This window comes from Triticum dicoccoides, chromosome 3B (genome assembly GCF_002162155.2).
Source record: "Triticum dicoccoides isolate Atlit2015 ecotype Zavitan chromosome 3B, WEW_v2.0, whole genome shotgun sequence".
Classification (NCBI taxonomy): domain Eukaryota; kingdom Viridiplantae; phylum Streptophyta; class Magnoliopsida; order Poales; family Poaceae; genus Triticum; species Triticum dicoccoides.
The window spans coordinates 829,334,781-829,352,284 of NC_041385.1; the positions used below are offsets into that span (position 1 = coordinate 829,334,781).

Sequence of the window (17,504 nt, forward strand, 5' to 3'; positions counted from 1 at the left end):
GGAAGGATGGAACTTCTAGTGATTTGTGATGCCGATGATGATGATATGTGTGGGTTGAACTTGTATACTTTTTGTAGCGATGAAACTTTGTGATGTCCACGGTCCCTGCCGAACTTGCATAATGCTACTTTGTTAGTTTGCGTACGATGACCTGCGTACCTCTAGTTAATTAATTTGTGTACTGTATGTTGCATCTAGTTGCTAACCCTTTCTTTTTCGGTGTTGCTCTAGTATATTTTGTTGCATATATATGATTGTACATCCTCTTCATGAACATGCATCTCTAACAGGTACCTAGTTTCTTGATGGCGAGATGGAATTGCTATGTCGTGTACAAAGGAAAGGTTCCGGGGGTGTACAACGAGTGGCATGAGTGTCAGGCGCAAGTGAATGGGTTCACGGGCGCCAGCCATAAAGGCTTCAAAAGCAGACAAGAAGGAGAAGCTAGTTACTTGAGGTTCACGCTAGCGCGAGAGAGGACTCGTAACCGCCACCTCATGTACTGCATAGTTCCGCTCTCACTCATAGTGATAGCACTTCTTGCGTATACCTTTGTTTAGATGGATGACGTTGTTGTAGTTGCAAGTATTCGAGACTTGCATGTATCGCTATTTTCGAGATGATGACAAGATATCACTTTGTGTTGGATGATGATTATGATGAGACTATTTGTATGTATATACTATGATTACATTTGTGGTCTCGCAGGCATTTGTATGTGTATCATGATGACATTTCTATGTGCTAAAGATTCTTCTATAAAGCCTGTTCAAATACAAAACAAATATGCCAAAAAAAACAAAAAACTACTTAAATTAGCAGTAGCGAGTTTATAAAAGTTAGCAGTAGCACCGCGATAGCAGTAGCGCGTCCAGGCAAAGCACGCTAGAGCTACTAGCAGTAGCGAGCTCCCACAAACCGCGCTGCTGCTACACTTGTGTAGCAGTAGCGCCGGTGAGCACGCGCTACTGCTATGAGTTAGCTGTAGCGTCTTATTAGTAGCGCCTGTCCCCGCGCTACTGATACACCTAAAATCCGCGCTGCTGCTAGCCTTTTCCCTAGCAGTGAAATCAGAGACACAATTTATTGGGTCACTTCCAATGTGTCACATGAGCTTGAGAGTGGTCGATTTCGAGGTCCAGCGATCTGTCCAAACAAAGATACATTCGCCGTTCCAACTCTTTTTATCGAACCTCGTTCTAGCGCAATTCGGCCAACAATGATCGCCTTTCATGTAGCTCATGCCGAGCGAGGTGCATGCGCCTCCATAAATTCACAGTTGTGAAAATACTTTCCCTTCAACACTCCAGAGCACAATGAGTTGGGATGTATCATAAGCCGCCACCCGTGCTTGCCTAGCAGGGTTAAGTTAAACTGTTCAAAATCCCGAAATCCAATGCCTCCTTTTATCTTCGGTACAAAGACGTCTTTCCATGACAACCAGTGCAAAGATCGTCCGTCACTGGACCTACTCCACCAATACTTCGCTATAGAAGATGTACGTTGCGAACAAACCTTCTTGGTTAATTGAATACAGGACATGCAGAAAGTAGGAATGGCCTGAACCAAGCAAAACGTCCCTATCTGCACACGCCGAGTTTTTTATCTGACCAGCCTTACATTCTACTTCGGCTCCTTTCCCCAATATGTGTAAAACTTCCAGTCGTAATCCTACCAACAGCAGTTGGTAGACCAAGGCAGCGTTTGCTAAAAGCTTCCACAAAGATGCCAAGTGTCTGTTTAATCTCCATCCTCGGTTGCTATGAAGTGTTGGGACATAAACAACACTTTTCTCCAGGCTAACTACCTTACCAGAACAAGCAACATAAATCCTGAGAATATCATTCAATGTATTTGCACTTTCAACTTTTGCATTCATGAAAATCAAACTGTCGTCTGCGAAGGTCAAACGATTAACCCGAGGAGAGTGAAGCGTGCAATTATCATTGTCTATGGTATTTAAAAAATATTTATACATGTGTACACACGCCATTATTTATAAACAAAGTGTATCAAGTGCCTTGATAAGTCTAATGGCCATCCCGCAAAAAAAATGTAATGGCCATCTATATCAATGGGCGGTTGTTTAACAAATACTACTACCTTTCCGAATTATAAAATGCTTTGCACATATTATTTATGGACTTTGTATGGACTAAAATGAGTGAACACACAAAAAATGTGTCTAATTCAGAAAAACGTTAGAACATCTTATAAAAGTTAACGGAGGGAGTAGAATAAAAATTGGATCCTCAAAAGTCAACACACGTAGTGATGTTTTACTTTCGTCTTCGTCTACTATTACTCCCTTCGTTCCGATTTACTTCGTCTACTTCGCAAGGAGTAACCTCAAAAGAGGTCCCTCCCGCTGGCGGGGCCGAGGTGTTCCAGACCTGCACGGCACAAAGGCCATCACCGGAAGTGGCACGGGCAGGTGGTGGCACCAATAGGAGGAAGGGAATTTACCAAATCACCCAAGAGTCGCCTCGTGGGGGGGAGATATATTTGATATGTAGCCACATTAGAGAGCAATAGTTAAACTATCAACACGCTAATTAAAACCAAGTAGTTAGTGTGGGTAGCTGTCATCTCAAAGAATGTTCATGCACTGCTCTCTCACTCGGCAAGAACATGCCCATCTTTTAGAAGATGTACCAATCCTATCCACCTCGTCTCTCATGTTTTTTTTCTAGTTTTCTAGCTTAATGTTAGTTGGACCGCTGAGTGCTCTGATTTGGAGTTCAAGCTCCAGTGTACCTGTAATTTGAAAGTATATTTTCTTAGCAGTTTTAAAATGCTCCTCTTACCCCCTCTTTTCACATGAGAGGCAAGAATACATAATAGATCTGAACCGTTAATCTCATTAATTAGTGGTCTGATTAGCTCTTACCTCCTTACCTCACATGTAAGAGGGGGTAAGAGAGAGCATGTTAAAATTTGCCTTTTTTTAACATTTAAAAGTCTTGAACAAATCTGAAAATAACTGTATATGTGAGCAAAAATTCATTAAGAGATACGTTTAATATGTTCTATAAAAAGGATAAATTTGAGGATATTTAATAGCATACAATACATGTATAGTCTGCTATTTTAAGATCCACATAATTGTCTTTTTTGTGTACTCATGTATAAAAACTTGCATGACATACCGATTTGTAGCACGTGCATAGATCACATCCATGTTTATATGTCTTTTAAAAATGTTTACATTTTAAATCCAGGCTCACTAGAGCCACGTCATTATGGGTTGTAACGTTGTCTCCTAAGAGAGTTTCTGACGAGAACAAGCTGTAACACACGTGAACCGATAGGCTTTTGGAAAGGAATATATTATTAATTTCCGTCGGTTCTCTTCTTGCGAAATGTTTCACTGAATATTCTGATAAAAGCCATTGTTGACGACAAGTTGGTGAGACAAAAGTTGAAACTACAATTAGCATGTTTGCACCATGGTCCACCTGTCCCATACACAAATATGCTTTTCAGGTACATATATTATTGTCTAATCCACCATTCATATGCTTAATGATTATATATGTGGATGCAAAATAATTTAATAAACAGAATCAAAAGTCAACACACATATACCCAAACCAAAGTGAAATACACACCAAAACAAAAGAAGACAACTTTCTTCTTAACAAAATGAAATTAAGAAGAATGTGTCCGTCCACTACTTCGCATTGGTCAACTACAAAAGTACAAAAGAGCTGCATATGATACATAATGAGAGTAGGGAGACACAATAATTAAACCTATCAACACACTAATAAAAGTCAAGCAGTTGTTAGTATGGGTAGCTGTCATCTCAAAGAAGGTTCATGTATTGTTCTCCCACTCAGCAATAGTTTTCCCATACTTTCTTTGATAAGATCGATGATTTGCAATTATTTTTCTCCTTATGGTTTTTTATTGCTTTCTGCTGATATATTACTTTCTTGGTGTCGTTTTCATAGATGGATGTTGTCATTTTGGGGTTCTCATTACACTAAACTATTCATTATGGTTACATAATTAAGCACACATGACATAGTTTACCCAAATTGTGTAATTATTAATTCAAAAGCTATTGCATAACAATTGAGAATTCATCTCACTGACCACGTTTCATATTTCAAGCCCTCTTCTTCCCAACATTGGCATGCAACCTGCTAGCGCTTCATAATAAATACTCATACGAAAAGCAAGCATAATAATTGCAATCTTTCCGCACCTAATTCCTCCGGACAAGTAGTTTCATGGATGGATGGGTGTAATTAGAGAGTCACTGATTATACCCAAATTACTTACATAATAATTCAAGAATATTTGGAATGGTCGTATAAAAATGGAATCACCATTGTATTTGTTATGAAAGGTTTGATTCCTGGAGACCATACCCATATCAAAAACATCGTGTACTCAACCTGGTCATGTTAAAGCTGTCACTTTGGATGATAGAGAATTCTTACTAAAAAGGTCTCTCAAACATTTAGTTAATATAAATACTTAGAAAACCACACTTCTGAATTTGTGTTGAAAAGTACTTTCAAAACATACATGTTTAGTGTCCACCACGACATCTTTTGAACTACCTATATATGTGTTTTAGATGACCTGAGAAAGTATTTACCTACAAACACTGGGAATATGTGCATACACCATAGTAAAATACAAGGAAGGTCGTACCCCCACCTCCTCTAGTCCTCTCTCTTTCCCGTTTTCGGGCTAACTTTCATTTTTCATATCCTTCCCTCCCTTCCCCTCTCTCCTTCCTATCCCCAATCTCTCTCTCTCTCTCTCTCTCTCTCTCATGCATCCAGATAAAATGTGGACTTTTAAGAGCAGACAATACACATGTATTGTTTGCTATTTTAAGATCCGCACAATTAATTGTCCTTTTGTTACTCATGTGTAGTATAAATTTTGTAGCATGTGCATATATCACATCCATTTTTATCTTATATATTGTTCGAAAATTCAAAGTTTATTTTTTATTTTTTTTCTTTGAATATATTGGCTCACCAGAGCAAAGTCATCACGAGAATGATGAGAACAAGAGCTGGAACATACATGAATCAATTGAATTTTGAGAAGAAAAGTTATTATTAATTTGGGTTGGTTGTCTTCTTACGCAATATTTCATTGCTATCTTATTTTGCGAACAGGGAACCCCACAAATATTCTTCTATACCTGAAAAGCCATTGTTGACGACGAGTTTGGTGCGACCAAAGCTGAAGCTACAATTAGCATGTTTGCCCCATGGGCCATGCATGGCCTATACACATATACTTTGACAGGTAGATATACTATTGTCTAATCCACCATTCATAGGCGTAATGATAACATATGTGGATGCAAAATCATTTAGCAAACAAAATAAAATATCAACACACACATATATCTAACGCGAAGTGAAATACACACCAAACAAAAAAGGTGTCTTCTTAACGAAACAAATTTCACAAGAATGTGTTTGTCCACTACTTCATAAGGGTCAACCAGAAAACTACAGTTCCCGCAACAACAAAAAACCCACAAAAGTACAAATAGGTACATATGATACGTAATGAGAGTAGGGAGTGATAATCGTTAAACCTATAGACACATTAATTAAAGTCAAGTCGTTAGTATGTGTAGCTGTCATCTCAAAGAAGGTTCGTGTATCGCTCTCCCACTCAACAACAGTTTTCCCATACTTTCTCTTTTGATAAGATGGGTCGATTTACAATTCTTTTTTCCATATGGATTTTGGTTCCTTTCCATTGATACATTGCTTTCGTTGTGTCATTTTCATAGATGGGTGTGATCATTTGGGGGTTCTCATTACACCTACACTAGCATTATGGCAAAATAATTATCATCCGAATCATTATTTTGCCCAAATCACATATAATAAATATTACAAAAGCTATGGTGTAACAATTAAGAATTCTATCTCAATGTTCACATTTAATCTTTCAAGCTCTCTTCTCCCGGCCTTGGCATTCAACCTTGACAAGGATATTACATTTGGACATGTCAGCCGAGCAACGGGATCGACACTTACCCTCACAAGTCGCCAGGCATGCATGGTTAGACGGGACCAAAGGGCGTGAGCCTACCTGTGATCCGACCTGATCCGTATAACCCTAGCTCAGTCGGGTATATAAGGCAAGTTAGCGATCTTCCTCGGGATCAAACATATTCTAGATCATCCTAGAGATAGGGTTCTCACATACCACCCTCTTCTTTGGTCTGCTAGGCCGAGAGCTGGTAACCCAAGAAATCGATCTCTCCGGTGATCCTTCCAATTGTCGATGAGCACTCGAGCAATACAACCACCAAATGCAGGAGTAGGCCATGTCTTACCTTCCCCCGAAGAGCCTGGACATGGGTAAATCCCATGTCTCGTGTCTTACCATCTTCATCTGCTGCTCGCACCCCCTCTAAACAAATGTGTCGTTGCTCGGTGGTGCTAGTCTCAAGATCACCGACAAAGATAAAACAACTTCATAATAAATATTTTTGTGACAAAAGGAAGCATAATATAACTGCAATCGTTTTTCACCAAATTCGTTAGGACAAGTAGTTTGATTCATGGATGTGGGTAATTAGAGCGTCACCGATTATACCCAAAACACTAACATAATAATTCAGGAAGACTTGAGTGGTCGGATAAAAATAGAAGAGAGTGGTTTTTCCGCACCCCACCTCGGTGCACCCCAGGTGCACCCACGAAAAATAGAATCACCATTGTGATTGTTCCGAAAGGGTTTATTCTTGGAGACCGTGCGTCCGTGCCCATGTCTAAAACATTGTGTACTCAGCCTGGTCATGTTAAAGCTGTCACTTTGGACGATAGAGAAATTTTTGACTAAGTACAGTTGTCTTTTGAATATATTTAGCTAATTTAAATGCTTGGAAAAGCACACTTGTGAATTTTTGCATTGAAAAATACTTTTATTTTTAACATAAAGTACTTTCAAAACATACATGTTTAGTCTCCACCACGCCATCATTTATACATACATAGATACATACATACATACATACATACATACATACATACATACATACAAATGCATGCATGGACGGGAAGTGGAACATGCAAGGAAGGTCCCACCCCTACACCTCCTCGAGTCCTCTTTCTTTCCCTTTGCCGGCTAACTTTCGCTTTCTTTTCCCCTCTCTCGTTCCTTCTCTTTCCTCCCCTCTCTCTCTCCTCCCAATCCCCAATCCGTCTCTCTCTCTAGAGGGCCTTATTAGGCGAACACAGGCATCCAGGCTAGCAGCTAGCTAGGGTTGTTGGTGCAAGCTTTCCTTTCCTCGGGTCCCTTGCACATCAAGCCTCGATCGCACCTCACCTCGCGCTTTCTTGACGTCCCCCAAAGCACACACAGACGCCGGGTGCCAGGTTAGTTATTAGTTCCTCTCTCGGTTGGTGGACAGACACTAGCCAGCCAGAGAGAGATCACGAGATCAGGAGAGGCCGCCCAGAGCTAGAGCCAGAAGAAGAAGAAGGAGGAGAAGAGGATGTCCATGGCTCATCAGGCGGCGGCCGCCGGCGGCGACACGAGGCTGACCAAGCTGTTCGTGGGGGGCCTGGCGTGGGAGACGAGCAAGGAGGGCGTGCGCGGCCACTTCGAGCGCTTCGGCGAGATCCTCGAGGCCGTCGTCATCGCCGACAAGGGCACCGGCAGATCCAAGGGCTACGGATTCGTGAGTACCCTACCCACCCAAACAATTCTCTCATCCCCTCATCATATCCATCTTCAGCAGTTAATTCTCTTGCTGAATTGAGCTCCGATAATTGATGCTATGTCTGGATGGATGCTTGGCAGGTTACCTTCCGGGAGGCGGAAGCGGCCATGAGGGCGTGCTTGGATCCGTACCCGGTGATTGACGGCAGGAGGGCCAACTGTAACCTCGCCTGTCTCGGGGTCCAGAGGTCCAAGGCGCCACAAACACTGCCTTATCTGCAACCATGTGCTGGTAATTAAGTAGTTCGATGCTTTGATTCACTTAAAATTTACTGAATTATGCTAATTAGTTAGTGAGAACTGAGCGCCATGCACGTCTTAGTTTGATTGTTAGTCGTTGACCATGAGCAATAAATCTAGCTAGATGTGCTTGCATGTTACACATATACATATATGCTGTTTTCAAGCTAAGATCTGTCAATTAATTAGTCAGATGCATTAATTAACTTGCAATTTGCTGAATTATAATTGGTTAAGCACCGTGCACGTCTTCGCTTGATTATTAGTCGTATGTGCGTGCATGCCACACACATATATCTGTTTGGTGTTTGCAAGTTAAGATCTGCCAACTTAATTAATCATGCATGTCGAATTGTAGATGATCAGTGACAGACGATGCAAAGTTCCTGTCCAGTTCAGCATTTTAGTTAGAGATGTAAGGTTAAGGATGCACATGCATCATTTTATGCTAATGCATGATTAGGTGCCTTGCCAGGAGACTACTAGTGTTATAGATTTGGTAGGACTAATTAAGCTACGTGCATGCCTAATGGCCTTCCTGATGTGTTTAACTGTTGAGATTACGCTTTTAGAAAAATATGTTTGTTTTGCTTAGAGTCAATCTAGAACAAAATCGGATTTGATTCTCATGTCACTCTGGAACAATCTGCAAGGAGATGCTAATTCTTGGTGATTATTAACTTAACACTTGTGTAACTTTTTGCTAATAAAATACATCAAAAACCATTCAGAATGATAATGTGAAAACAATATGTTATTATTTGTTATAAAAAATAGTTCTAGAATATAATTCTTTTACTAACATATACTTGATGCAGAGGCCGGGGTGTCCCCCTTTTCGAAAAAATATATATACTTGATCCCTTTTCTTTTCTTTTTTGCGGGAGCACAAAACATATGCTCCATTCATATATATATATAACAAAAAAAGTGATGTTTTGGGCATGCCTTGAGAGTCCACATTGATTGCAATTATCATTTGAATTATTCAGAATGAAAATTCAATAATCATATGTATAGGTTTATCTCATAAAGTAATTTTATAGAATAATATACTTTTGTCATTCTTTATTCATATATTCAGTAGTCAAATCTACACCTTAATGACCATGCCAATACCTAAAATATCACTTATTATTTGTGGCATAGAGTAAAACGACTTGCGTAGGGATCAGTAACGGTGGTCAAAGGAGTATGCATATGTTAGACTTGTCAGAGTCGACCAAAACAAATTGTACAGCTAGGGAGGATTCTGACAGACAAATCAATCAATGATGCCACAGTAGAGTAAACAAGGAATTTCTGCCTAGGTTAAGGGCCATGGATAATGCAAGTTGAGATCGAATTATGCAAGGAACATAGTACATGCACAAGACCGTTAGTAGTACTAGTATCCATGCGCCCGACAGATTTTCACCGGAGGTGAAAAGGTAGCCCGCGCATGCATGACCCTCCAGCCAGATAGCTTTGCTGCAAAGCTGTAAAAGGCAGGCACGGTTCGTTATTCTTGGGAGCTGGTCTTTGCTGCAACATCCACCAACGTAGGAGTAGTAAATAAAGTTCGGTGCGTCTGTCTCTGTCCCGGATCTGCTCTTTTTAAACTGCACTTTTTATAAAACAATCCCTCCGTTGATCTATGCGAGGCACGGTTTGACCATCCTAAATTGAGTTTGACCAATAATTACAGTCTGACAACGATAATATATATAGATCATATCTGAACTTTACTAGTTCGATCATGGTAGTAAACCATGAACAGGAGGTGCCAAAGAAGGAGAAACTGCATTGCATCTGCACGCTGATCTGTCTTGAATTCATTCCAGTTAACGCCACCATATGCACGAAGCACGATCCGTGCAAGTACACAATGAACTTATTGGCTGTTTATTGACTTGTCCATGTCCCTTCTTCGTCCCCGCACGCAGCAGTAGGCCATGTCCATGGTGGAGGCAACATCAACACGAGGGCAATGAAAGCTGCCATTGCTGCTGCTGGTGGTGGTGGTGCCAGCTTCGTCGACCATGGCATCCAGCAAGGGGTCCCTGCCGCGGCCTACAACATGTACGGGTGAGTGTGCTCCATTGGTTCTCTATCTGGATCTGTACTCTTTCTCTGTGCTTGCTGGGGTAGCTCGAGCTTGCTAGCTGGAAAGCGGATGGTTTTGGTTAAAGGCGGTTGCATGCTCGTTGATGGTTGGCGGTTGGGGGCCAGGACTGCACCGTCCATCCATGCTCCATGTGCCCCTGCTTCTCCCTCCAGCTTCCATGTGCCCCACAGCTCATATATCCATATAGTACTCGCCCTCTCTCTCGCTCCTCTCCAACTCTCTCTCTCTCTCTCATCCACAAAACATAAAGTGCAACTACCATGCGGACACTTTGGAACAGAGAGAGAGAGAGAGAGATTAGGAGTAGGTTTAATACGAGTTGCAGTGTAAGTAGAGTGAGGGTGGGCGCCTAATCATGTAGGTATGTGGGAGAGCAAGTGGCATGCATTGCGGTGTACATGTATTAATGTGCTACAGATGCAGCTATACACTTATAACTTCGTTGCGTAATGTTGCGTTGCATCATCCACACGTATGTACGCACACGGGTGCGTCCGAATCCAACAGCAGATAAGTTCACTTGCAACAACTAACATTACAGGTAGTATACATAAGATTGTTCACTTTTCAGCTCTCTGAACTATCTGTTTTTTGTGAGGTTCAGCTTTGGACTATATTTTTTTGTGAGCTCAGCCTGGCTAGTTCACCTCCTTCTCCCTTCTAACATCCTAATCTACTCCCTCCGTTCCTAAATATTTGTCTTTCTAGAGATTTCAACAAGTGACTACATACGGAGCAAAATGAGTGAATCTACACTCTAAAATATGTCTATATACATCCGTATGTGGTAACCATTTGAAATTCCTAAAAAGACAAATATTTAGGAACGAAAGGAGTATATCCTATCTAGGTGTATTTTACACCTGTCCAGCTTAATTTTGTGATGTGGAAATGGCTTCTGCGAAATTCCTAAAAATTTGGAAAATTCGCATATGTAGGATGTTGTGTGAAGTTTATGCATGTTGTTTTTTGTTTATAAATGACAATTTATGACCCATGCAAAAAAGGTAACCTATTAACGTGTTGTTACACCTATCACAGATACTCTTATTTGTAATATTTATACCTTACTTCATCCAGACTTGTAGTTTTTCAATTAGGATTATATAGGCATCCTCCTTCTAGAATTGGCTAGGCTTAATTTATACCTTACTTCATTCAGACTTATAGTTTTTGTATGGTACTTCTTTCGTCCAAAAATAGTTGTCGCTCAAATGGATGTATCTAGCACTGAAATATGTCTAGATACATTCGTTTGAGCGATAAGTATTTCTGGACGAAGGTAATCGTTGTTGATAGTTTTTTCCCTACTCAGTTGGTCAAACTTTACACCATCTGACTTGAGATAAAAAGTTGTAAGCCTTCTTTTGGACGACGGAGGGAATATATGATATGATAGTTTAGCATGTTAAGTAAGCCAAAACATATTTTGAGGAGAAAAGTATAGTAATGTTAATCAAGTGAATTAGTGTTACAAAAAATAGCATATTTAAGTGATTTCTTTGCATGCATGCAAGGATGAGGGTTTAAGTATAGAATGTTACATAATTATCTCTTTATGCGTCTTAAATACATTCTCAGAATGTCCATAGATGTATATCATGTTATAACACAAGCACCCACAAAAAAAGCAAAAATATGATCAAATGAACAATGCTGAAAAAGGCAAAATGTTTTTTATATTGTATGTAGAAACCAACTTGCTTTTTGAAGTACAAGCATGACAAATTTGATCATATATTTAACAAGAAATAATGTTGCAGGTGCAGAAATTTAGTATGATGCACATCAGCTGCGGAGTTTTTGAAATGCATAGACCCAAAACTCAAGCGCCCATCCTTCCGTCTTACATGCACATTTGCCTTTCCCAAACTATATATACATGAACTGAGAAAAAACAAACAGAAAATGATTTCTTTTGAAATATTTGCTGAGAAAATATATGTGTTTATCTGATTTCTTTCTTCTGAAAATCAATTGCAGGTACTCTCCATATTTCTCGGACTACAGCTATCAGCCACTGGTACGTACCCTATCCATGAAAAATCAACTGGTTTGCTTGCTTGTTGTGAATTATTGTACGACATGTCTAATCATGTACATGCATGCCCCTTCGCGCCCAAATTTTGCCAGACCTATTATCAGGCGTACGGTGGGCTAGCCGGAGGGGCGCAGTACCAGGTCTTCAACGGTGGCGCCACCACAGCGCCAACGGCGGGGCTAGCAATGGCTGATCCAACCGGGCTCTACCCCTACTACCAATATGCACCTGCCGTGAGTGCCGCGGCTGCATACAACATGATGCAGTACCCCCAGATGTACCAGTACGCGGCGGTCGGCGCCCCGCCAGAGAGCAGCCCGACAGCAGTGTCCGGCCTCCACCAGTTCATTGGCGCCGCTGCGTTTGAGCCTCATACTGGCAGCCAGGCGGGAGGTTAGATATTTGCCTAACTAAATTCTTGTCTGATCTAGAGATTCTAGACACATGTTCATGGTGAAATAGATAACACTTGGTTTAGGATCCTAATTAGTGTTCTATTTTCTCTATGCAGGTATGACACTGGCTCAGCTGACAGCTCCAGCTCTGCCGGCACCTGCGCCACAGTATCAGTACAGGCTCGTCTCTCCCATGCCTATTGCAACACCAGATCAGAAGAAGCCCTTAGCCTAGAAAACCATGGCTGCCTTAATTAAGTCTGCCTCTTCATGCACCTACATATCTTCTTTCTTCATTTACATGCATATCTTTACACTGGAATATACTAACTTGCTGCCAATGACCACCATGGGTTTAGTGCTTCATTGGCAAGTTAACATGACTGAAAGTCCAATTTTCCATTTTGTAGTAGGCTGGTCAGGTACCTAATTAAGGTCTTATTACTCCTTTTTTAAAATGCATGCATGTCTCAATCTAGCATCATAAGCAGTTAGTCTTTCTATATATATAGTCACAAATTAAATAGTTAGAGTATCTTCAGTTAGATGTAGCAAAGGTTTTGGTGCACCTTGTGCTCTTAAGGAAGAGTGCGGGGTTAAATAGTTAAGGGAAGTGTTTGAGTCGCTGCTGATTTTTCATATGCAGCTTATGTCTCCCAGAAAAAAAAACTTTTTCATGGGGTGTTGCTCCATAAGCTCATGGAGTTGCACAATGAGTTTAGTTAGTCAAGGATATTTTTAAACACATACATTGGGGTGTCCTTATATTTCTCTATTAATTTGGTCGTTGACTATAGTTCCCATCCTCGTCCCCAACACCATGCATACTTTGCATCCATATGCATCCTCTTCACCAACTAAGGCAGCCATGGCGAGGCCCAAGCTCGGATGAACACTTACATACTTGAGACAGTGACAATATTATATTTATTATCAATTCGCCGTGGATCTTATTATGTAATGGCTATTATGAAATGCACATGCATATAGCCTCCATTTGAGAAGCTAATGTGCGTACAAATGCATATCTTTGGGACTTGCAACACATTGGCACTCTTTGAACTCATTTTCCGATCCTTCATTTGCATGCTACCCTTCGACTCCTCGTAACATAAGGCCGGTTCTCATATTTTCATCACAATTAATACTCATAGGTAGACGTATTAGATAATTTTAGAAAAATGTGCACATAATGTTTCATCTGCGTTAGTTGTAGGTTGCAAATGAAAAAATGTATCAAATATATGAAATAAAACACGACTGATATAGATAAATACGCATTTAGCACTTAGTGTTCACAGAGTTTATTGAAGAAGGAAATATTAAATTTATTAAAATAACAGTATTTTTTATTGCCGCATGGGGCTCCAGGGGAGAGACATTATACATTTACATAAACAAAATTTCCGTAATTATTAATAATAACATAATTTTTAACAAAAACATGTATATTGTATATTATATAGTTAAGTATACATGATTTCGGCAGCTTATAAGCATTTTAATTACCATGCTCGTGTAAACGGCAAATCCATTATGTCTAAAATGAATTGGGACTAGCCAATCATATGTGGGTAACCCACATAAAATTTTCCAAATATTGAATACAAACAATGATAATACACTTGATACTTAATTTATAGTAAGCTTTTTTTTTACTTATTCATAGCTCCATACGACTCTAATTTAACTATTTTATTTCTTTGATACAATTGGGATTACAAAATTTTAACTTTTAGTAATGTTGGTTAGCACCCAAAGTTTTATACAATTCAAATAATTATATACACTTACAAATACAATACTGAATAACTATTAACTTTTTATTGAATGTTTTTGTTTTACGTTTTAGTTTGAGATGTTTTACTACAATGATTACCATCTAAATTTAAGCAAAGTCTAATTAAATAACAACAAAACTAAATCCATATACAATAGCTTATGCCTAAGATATACCATGGTGTGATTATATGTTTTAGTACCCAGAAATATCAGAGAGGTTCGAAATATACTTAGTCTAACCAATATCCCAAAAGAACTTTCTAGCTAGAAGAGTCTAACAATATTCCAATAGAACTTTCTAGCTAGAAGAGGAATGCATAAAAAATGGCAAATGGAGACCAAGCTCCATAGAGGCCTTAATTTGAAAATTTCAAAAATTCAAACTTTTCAGTTTCAAAAAATTCTTAAAAAAATGCACATGGACCTAGTGAAGATAGTGTAGATGTGTGTAAACTTTCAGGTCGAAATATGTTACAATTTTAGCTACAAAAAAAACCAAACACGGGGCTACTCATCCTAAAAGTCCATGATTTTGTTTTTTATGTAGCTCGCAGTTCAAGGCATTTTCATCCTGAAATTTTACACACATACACATTACATCCTTGTGTACTTTTTAAGAAAAAAATTTAACTGAAAAGTCTAAATTTTGTTTTTCTTTTAAAAATTAAGGCCTCCATGGAGCCCGGTCTCCAAAATACCCTACATGGAATGCATAGCTTATTTTAACATATATGAAATTATATAGTGTATGTGGTGTCAATAAGTGCCTTCTCCTATGTGCATTTATTCTCATAGGGGAAATGGTAGCAAGTATCATTTTTAGGACAGTAAAACCTAGCCCTCTCATGACTTGGCAGTTTCTGGCCGTTCATTTGTTTGATCTGTCCAATCTGGACCGTTCGATGTGCTGTCAATGAGGTATTCCTTGCAGGTGTTTTTCCTAGACGTTGTCCTAAAGGACGCTACTTTGAAAGGAAACAAACGGAGATCTCTGGTTGCACCAGGGAGGCATTTTAGCTCCCGACAGCATTTGCTCCTGCATGAACAGTTATTCAAAAACATTACTCCATCCATTCCTAAATATAGGGTGTATAGGTTTTGGCACGGAAATTAAAGAACGCTCGTGGTGGGAAAATTTCACAAGTTTTGGGCGAGATTACACCTGACTAATTGACATGAGAAAATAGAGGAGCTTGCCTGATATAAGGAAATGTAATCAAATCCCTTAAAAAATTATTCAAACGAGTGGTGCAACGCAATACACCTTATATTTCGGACTTTTTTTCTCAAAAATCTATACACCTTATATCAAGGAACGGAGGGAGTAGTAAAATGTATTTAAAAAATCTGATTTTTTTGTGGAGGCTCGTATTGTTGTAGCAACACTAGTAGAAAACAGGGCATTTGTCCCGGTTGGTGAGGCCCTTTTGTCCTGGTTCATGAACCGGGACTAAAGGGTCGTTACTAATGCCTCCCCCCTTTAGTCCCGGTTCTAACACAAACCGGGACAGATGGGTCTCCACGTGGCCACTGCGAGCAGCCCAGGCAAGGGGGCCTTTGGTCCCGGTTGATGACATGAACCGGGACCAAAAGGCTTCCACGTGTCAGCAGCTGGCTGGAGCTGAGGTTTTTCTTTTTCTTTTTTAAAAAAATGGCTGGTTTTGGGATTTTGGGGGTTAATTTTAGGTTGTTATTAGCTAGCTAATAGAGAGAAGTGTCCTCTCTTATATCTTCGTCCTTGGTTTACCAATGCTACTGCTATGTTTATTTCACCCGCTGATATATAATAACTCATGCATGCTCGCATCATACATCATCATATATAATAACAAGTCCTACTAATCATGCATCATCATACAACTTCTACTCGTTATTAATAACAAGTCATACGATCATCATCCTCATAGTCATCTAACCCAACCCTACATAATTGTTCTTAGCACATGATCATCAGTATCAGGTAGGACCTAAACACCCATAAAGTAAAATAGCATAAAACAATATAGACCCCGACTCTCCATTATGAAGAATGGAGATCATCATGTCTCCAATTCTTGCGCTTCGCCTCCTTTTGCTTGCAAGAAGCTCCTTACGACTGTCCATACATTTTTTTCATTCTTTGATTGTCATGTCTCCACTTTTTTTAGAAATCCGGTATGGACAGTTGAGATTCATAGGACGACCTGGTTGTATGTTCAAAACATCAAGGCGACCGTGCGTATACATCAGATGAGGCACACAATCATTCGGGATTATCTGTTGAAAAATATAGTAATAACTTCGTAGTTAGCAATGATGTACTAGTTTTAGAAGTATTTAAAAAGATGCAGGGATGTCATAATAGTAAAAAATCTTACTAGGGTATCTCCATGGTAGTTACCGTAGTTCAACACGTGCACTAGTGGCACGTATTGACCATAATGTTGAGGAGTTCGATTGTAGACATTGTAATTCTCAAGATCAGTACAAAATGCGATCAGATGATTTTTCTCCTTATAAATTAATTCGGAGCCATCGGTGTAGTGGGTTTTGTCTACCATTTTCCGCACATTCTTTGAAGAATGAAAATAAGCTGTCAATGGAAACAAGTTGTCAATTATTTTGAAATAAACAATATAAATTACTTAATAACTATGTTAAGCTCACATGGGCGAAGAATTGGAGGTGTATCCACAAGGACCAAATGCCCATATTATCTTGTTGGATTGTAGGATCACCAAGATCCATGGTGACAAGCATACCCTCATCAAAACCATACATCTTGCAAAGTGCTTCCCAATTTTTGCAACCAAAATGGGTTACACTCTCAGCATTGTACAACTTTACTTTAAAATCCACACCATGATGGGTCCTTAGGAGAATTTTTTTGGTTTCCATACTTTCATGGTCTTCAAAACCCATCATCTCCAAGACATAGCGTCTTGCATAGCATGGGATAAGCTAGTCGAATTGGAAAAGATGAAAAATACACGTTAAAATAGTTGAAGTCGTGCTTAATTACGAAAAAAAACTATTGTCGTCGTTGTGTACCGTATGAACATCGGAGGTCTCTTCGAGCTTAATGCTGAAGCGTCGATCTTCGTCCAGCTCAATGAACCTGTCGCACATACCTCGGTCGTCGTGGCACCAGTCGCACTCCCCCGGGCGGTTTTCGTCGTCCGAGTACGACATTTCCGGCCTAAGTTCATAATTCAAATATTAAACTTGTACAATTAAA

The 17,504-nt window shown here is 39.7% G+C and overlaps 1 protein-coding gene across 2 annotated transcripts; it reads left to right on the plus strand.

Annotated features, from left to right (window-relative positions):
• The first annotated feature begins 7,156 nt into the window (after positions 1-7,156).
• Positions 7,157-13,571, plus strand: LOC119278739 (RNA-binding protein 24-like). 2 transcript variants are annotated; one of them, XM_037560072.1, is made up of 6 exons: positions 7,157-7,681; positions 7,804-7,954; positions 9,891-10,029; positions 12,053-12,092; positions 12,203-12,503; positions 12,622-13,571. In XM_037560072.1, the coding sequence occupies exons 1-6, from the start codon at positions 7,496-7,498 to the stop codon at positions 12,738-12,740; spliced, it is 936 nt and encodes a 311-aa protein (XP_037415969.1). In that variant the 5' UTR covers positions 7,157-7,495; the 3' UTR covers positions 12,741-13,571. The 2 variants fall into 2 exon arrangements, with proteins under 2 accessions (XP_037415969.1, XP_037415968.1); XM_037560071.1 differs by having other exon boundaries at positions 7,159-7,681; positions 9,888-10,029.
• Positions 13,572-17,504: the final 3,933 nt, after the last annotated feature.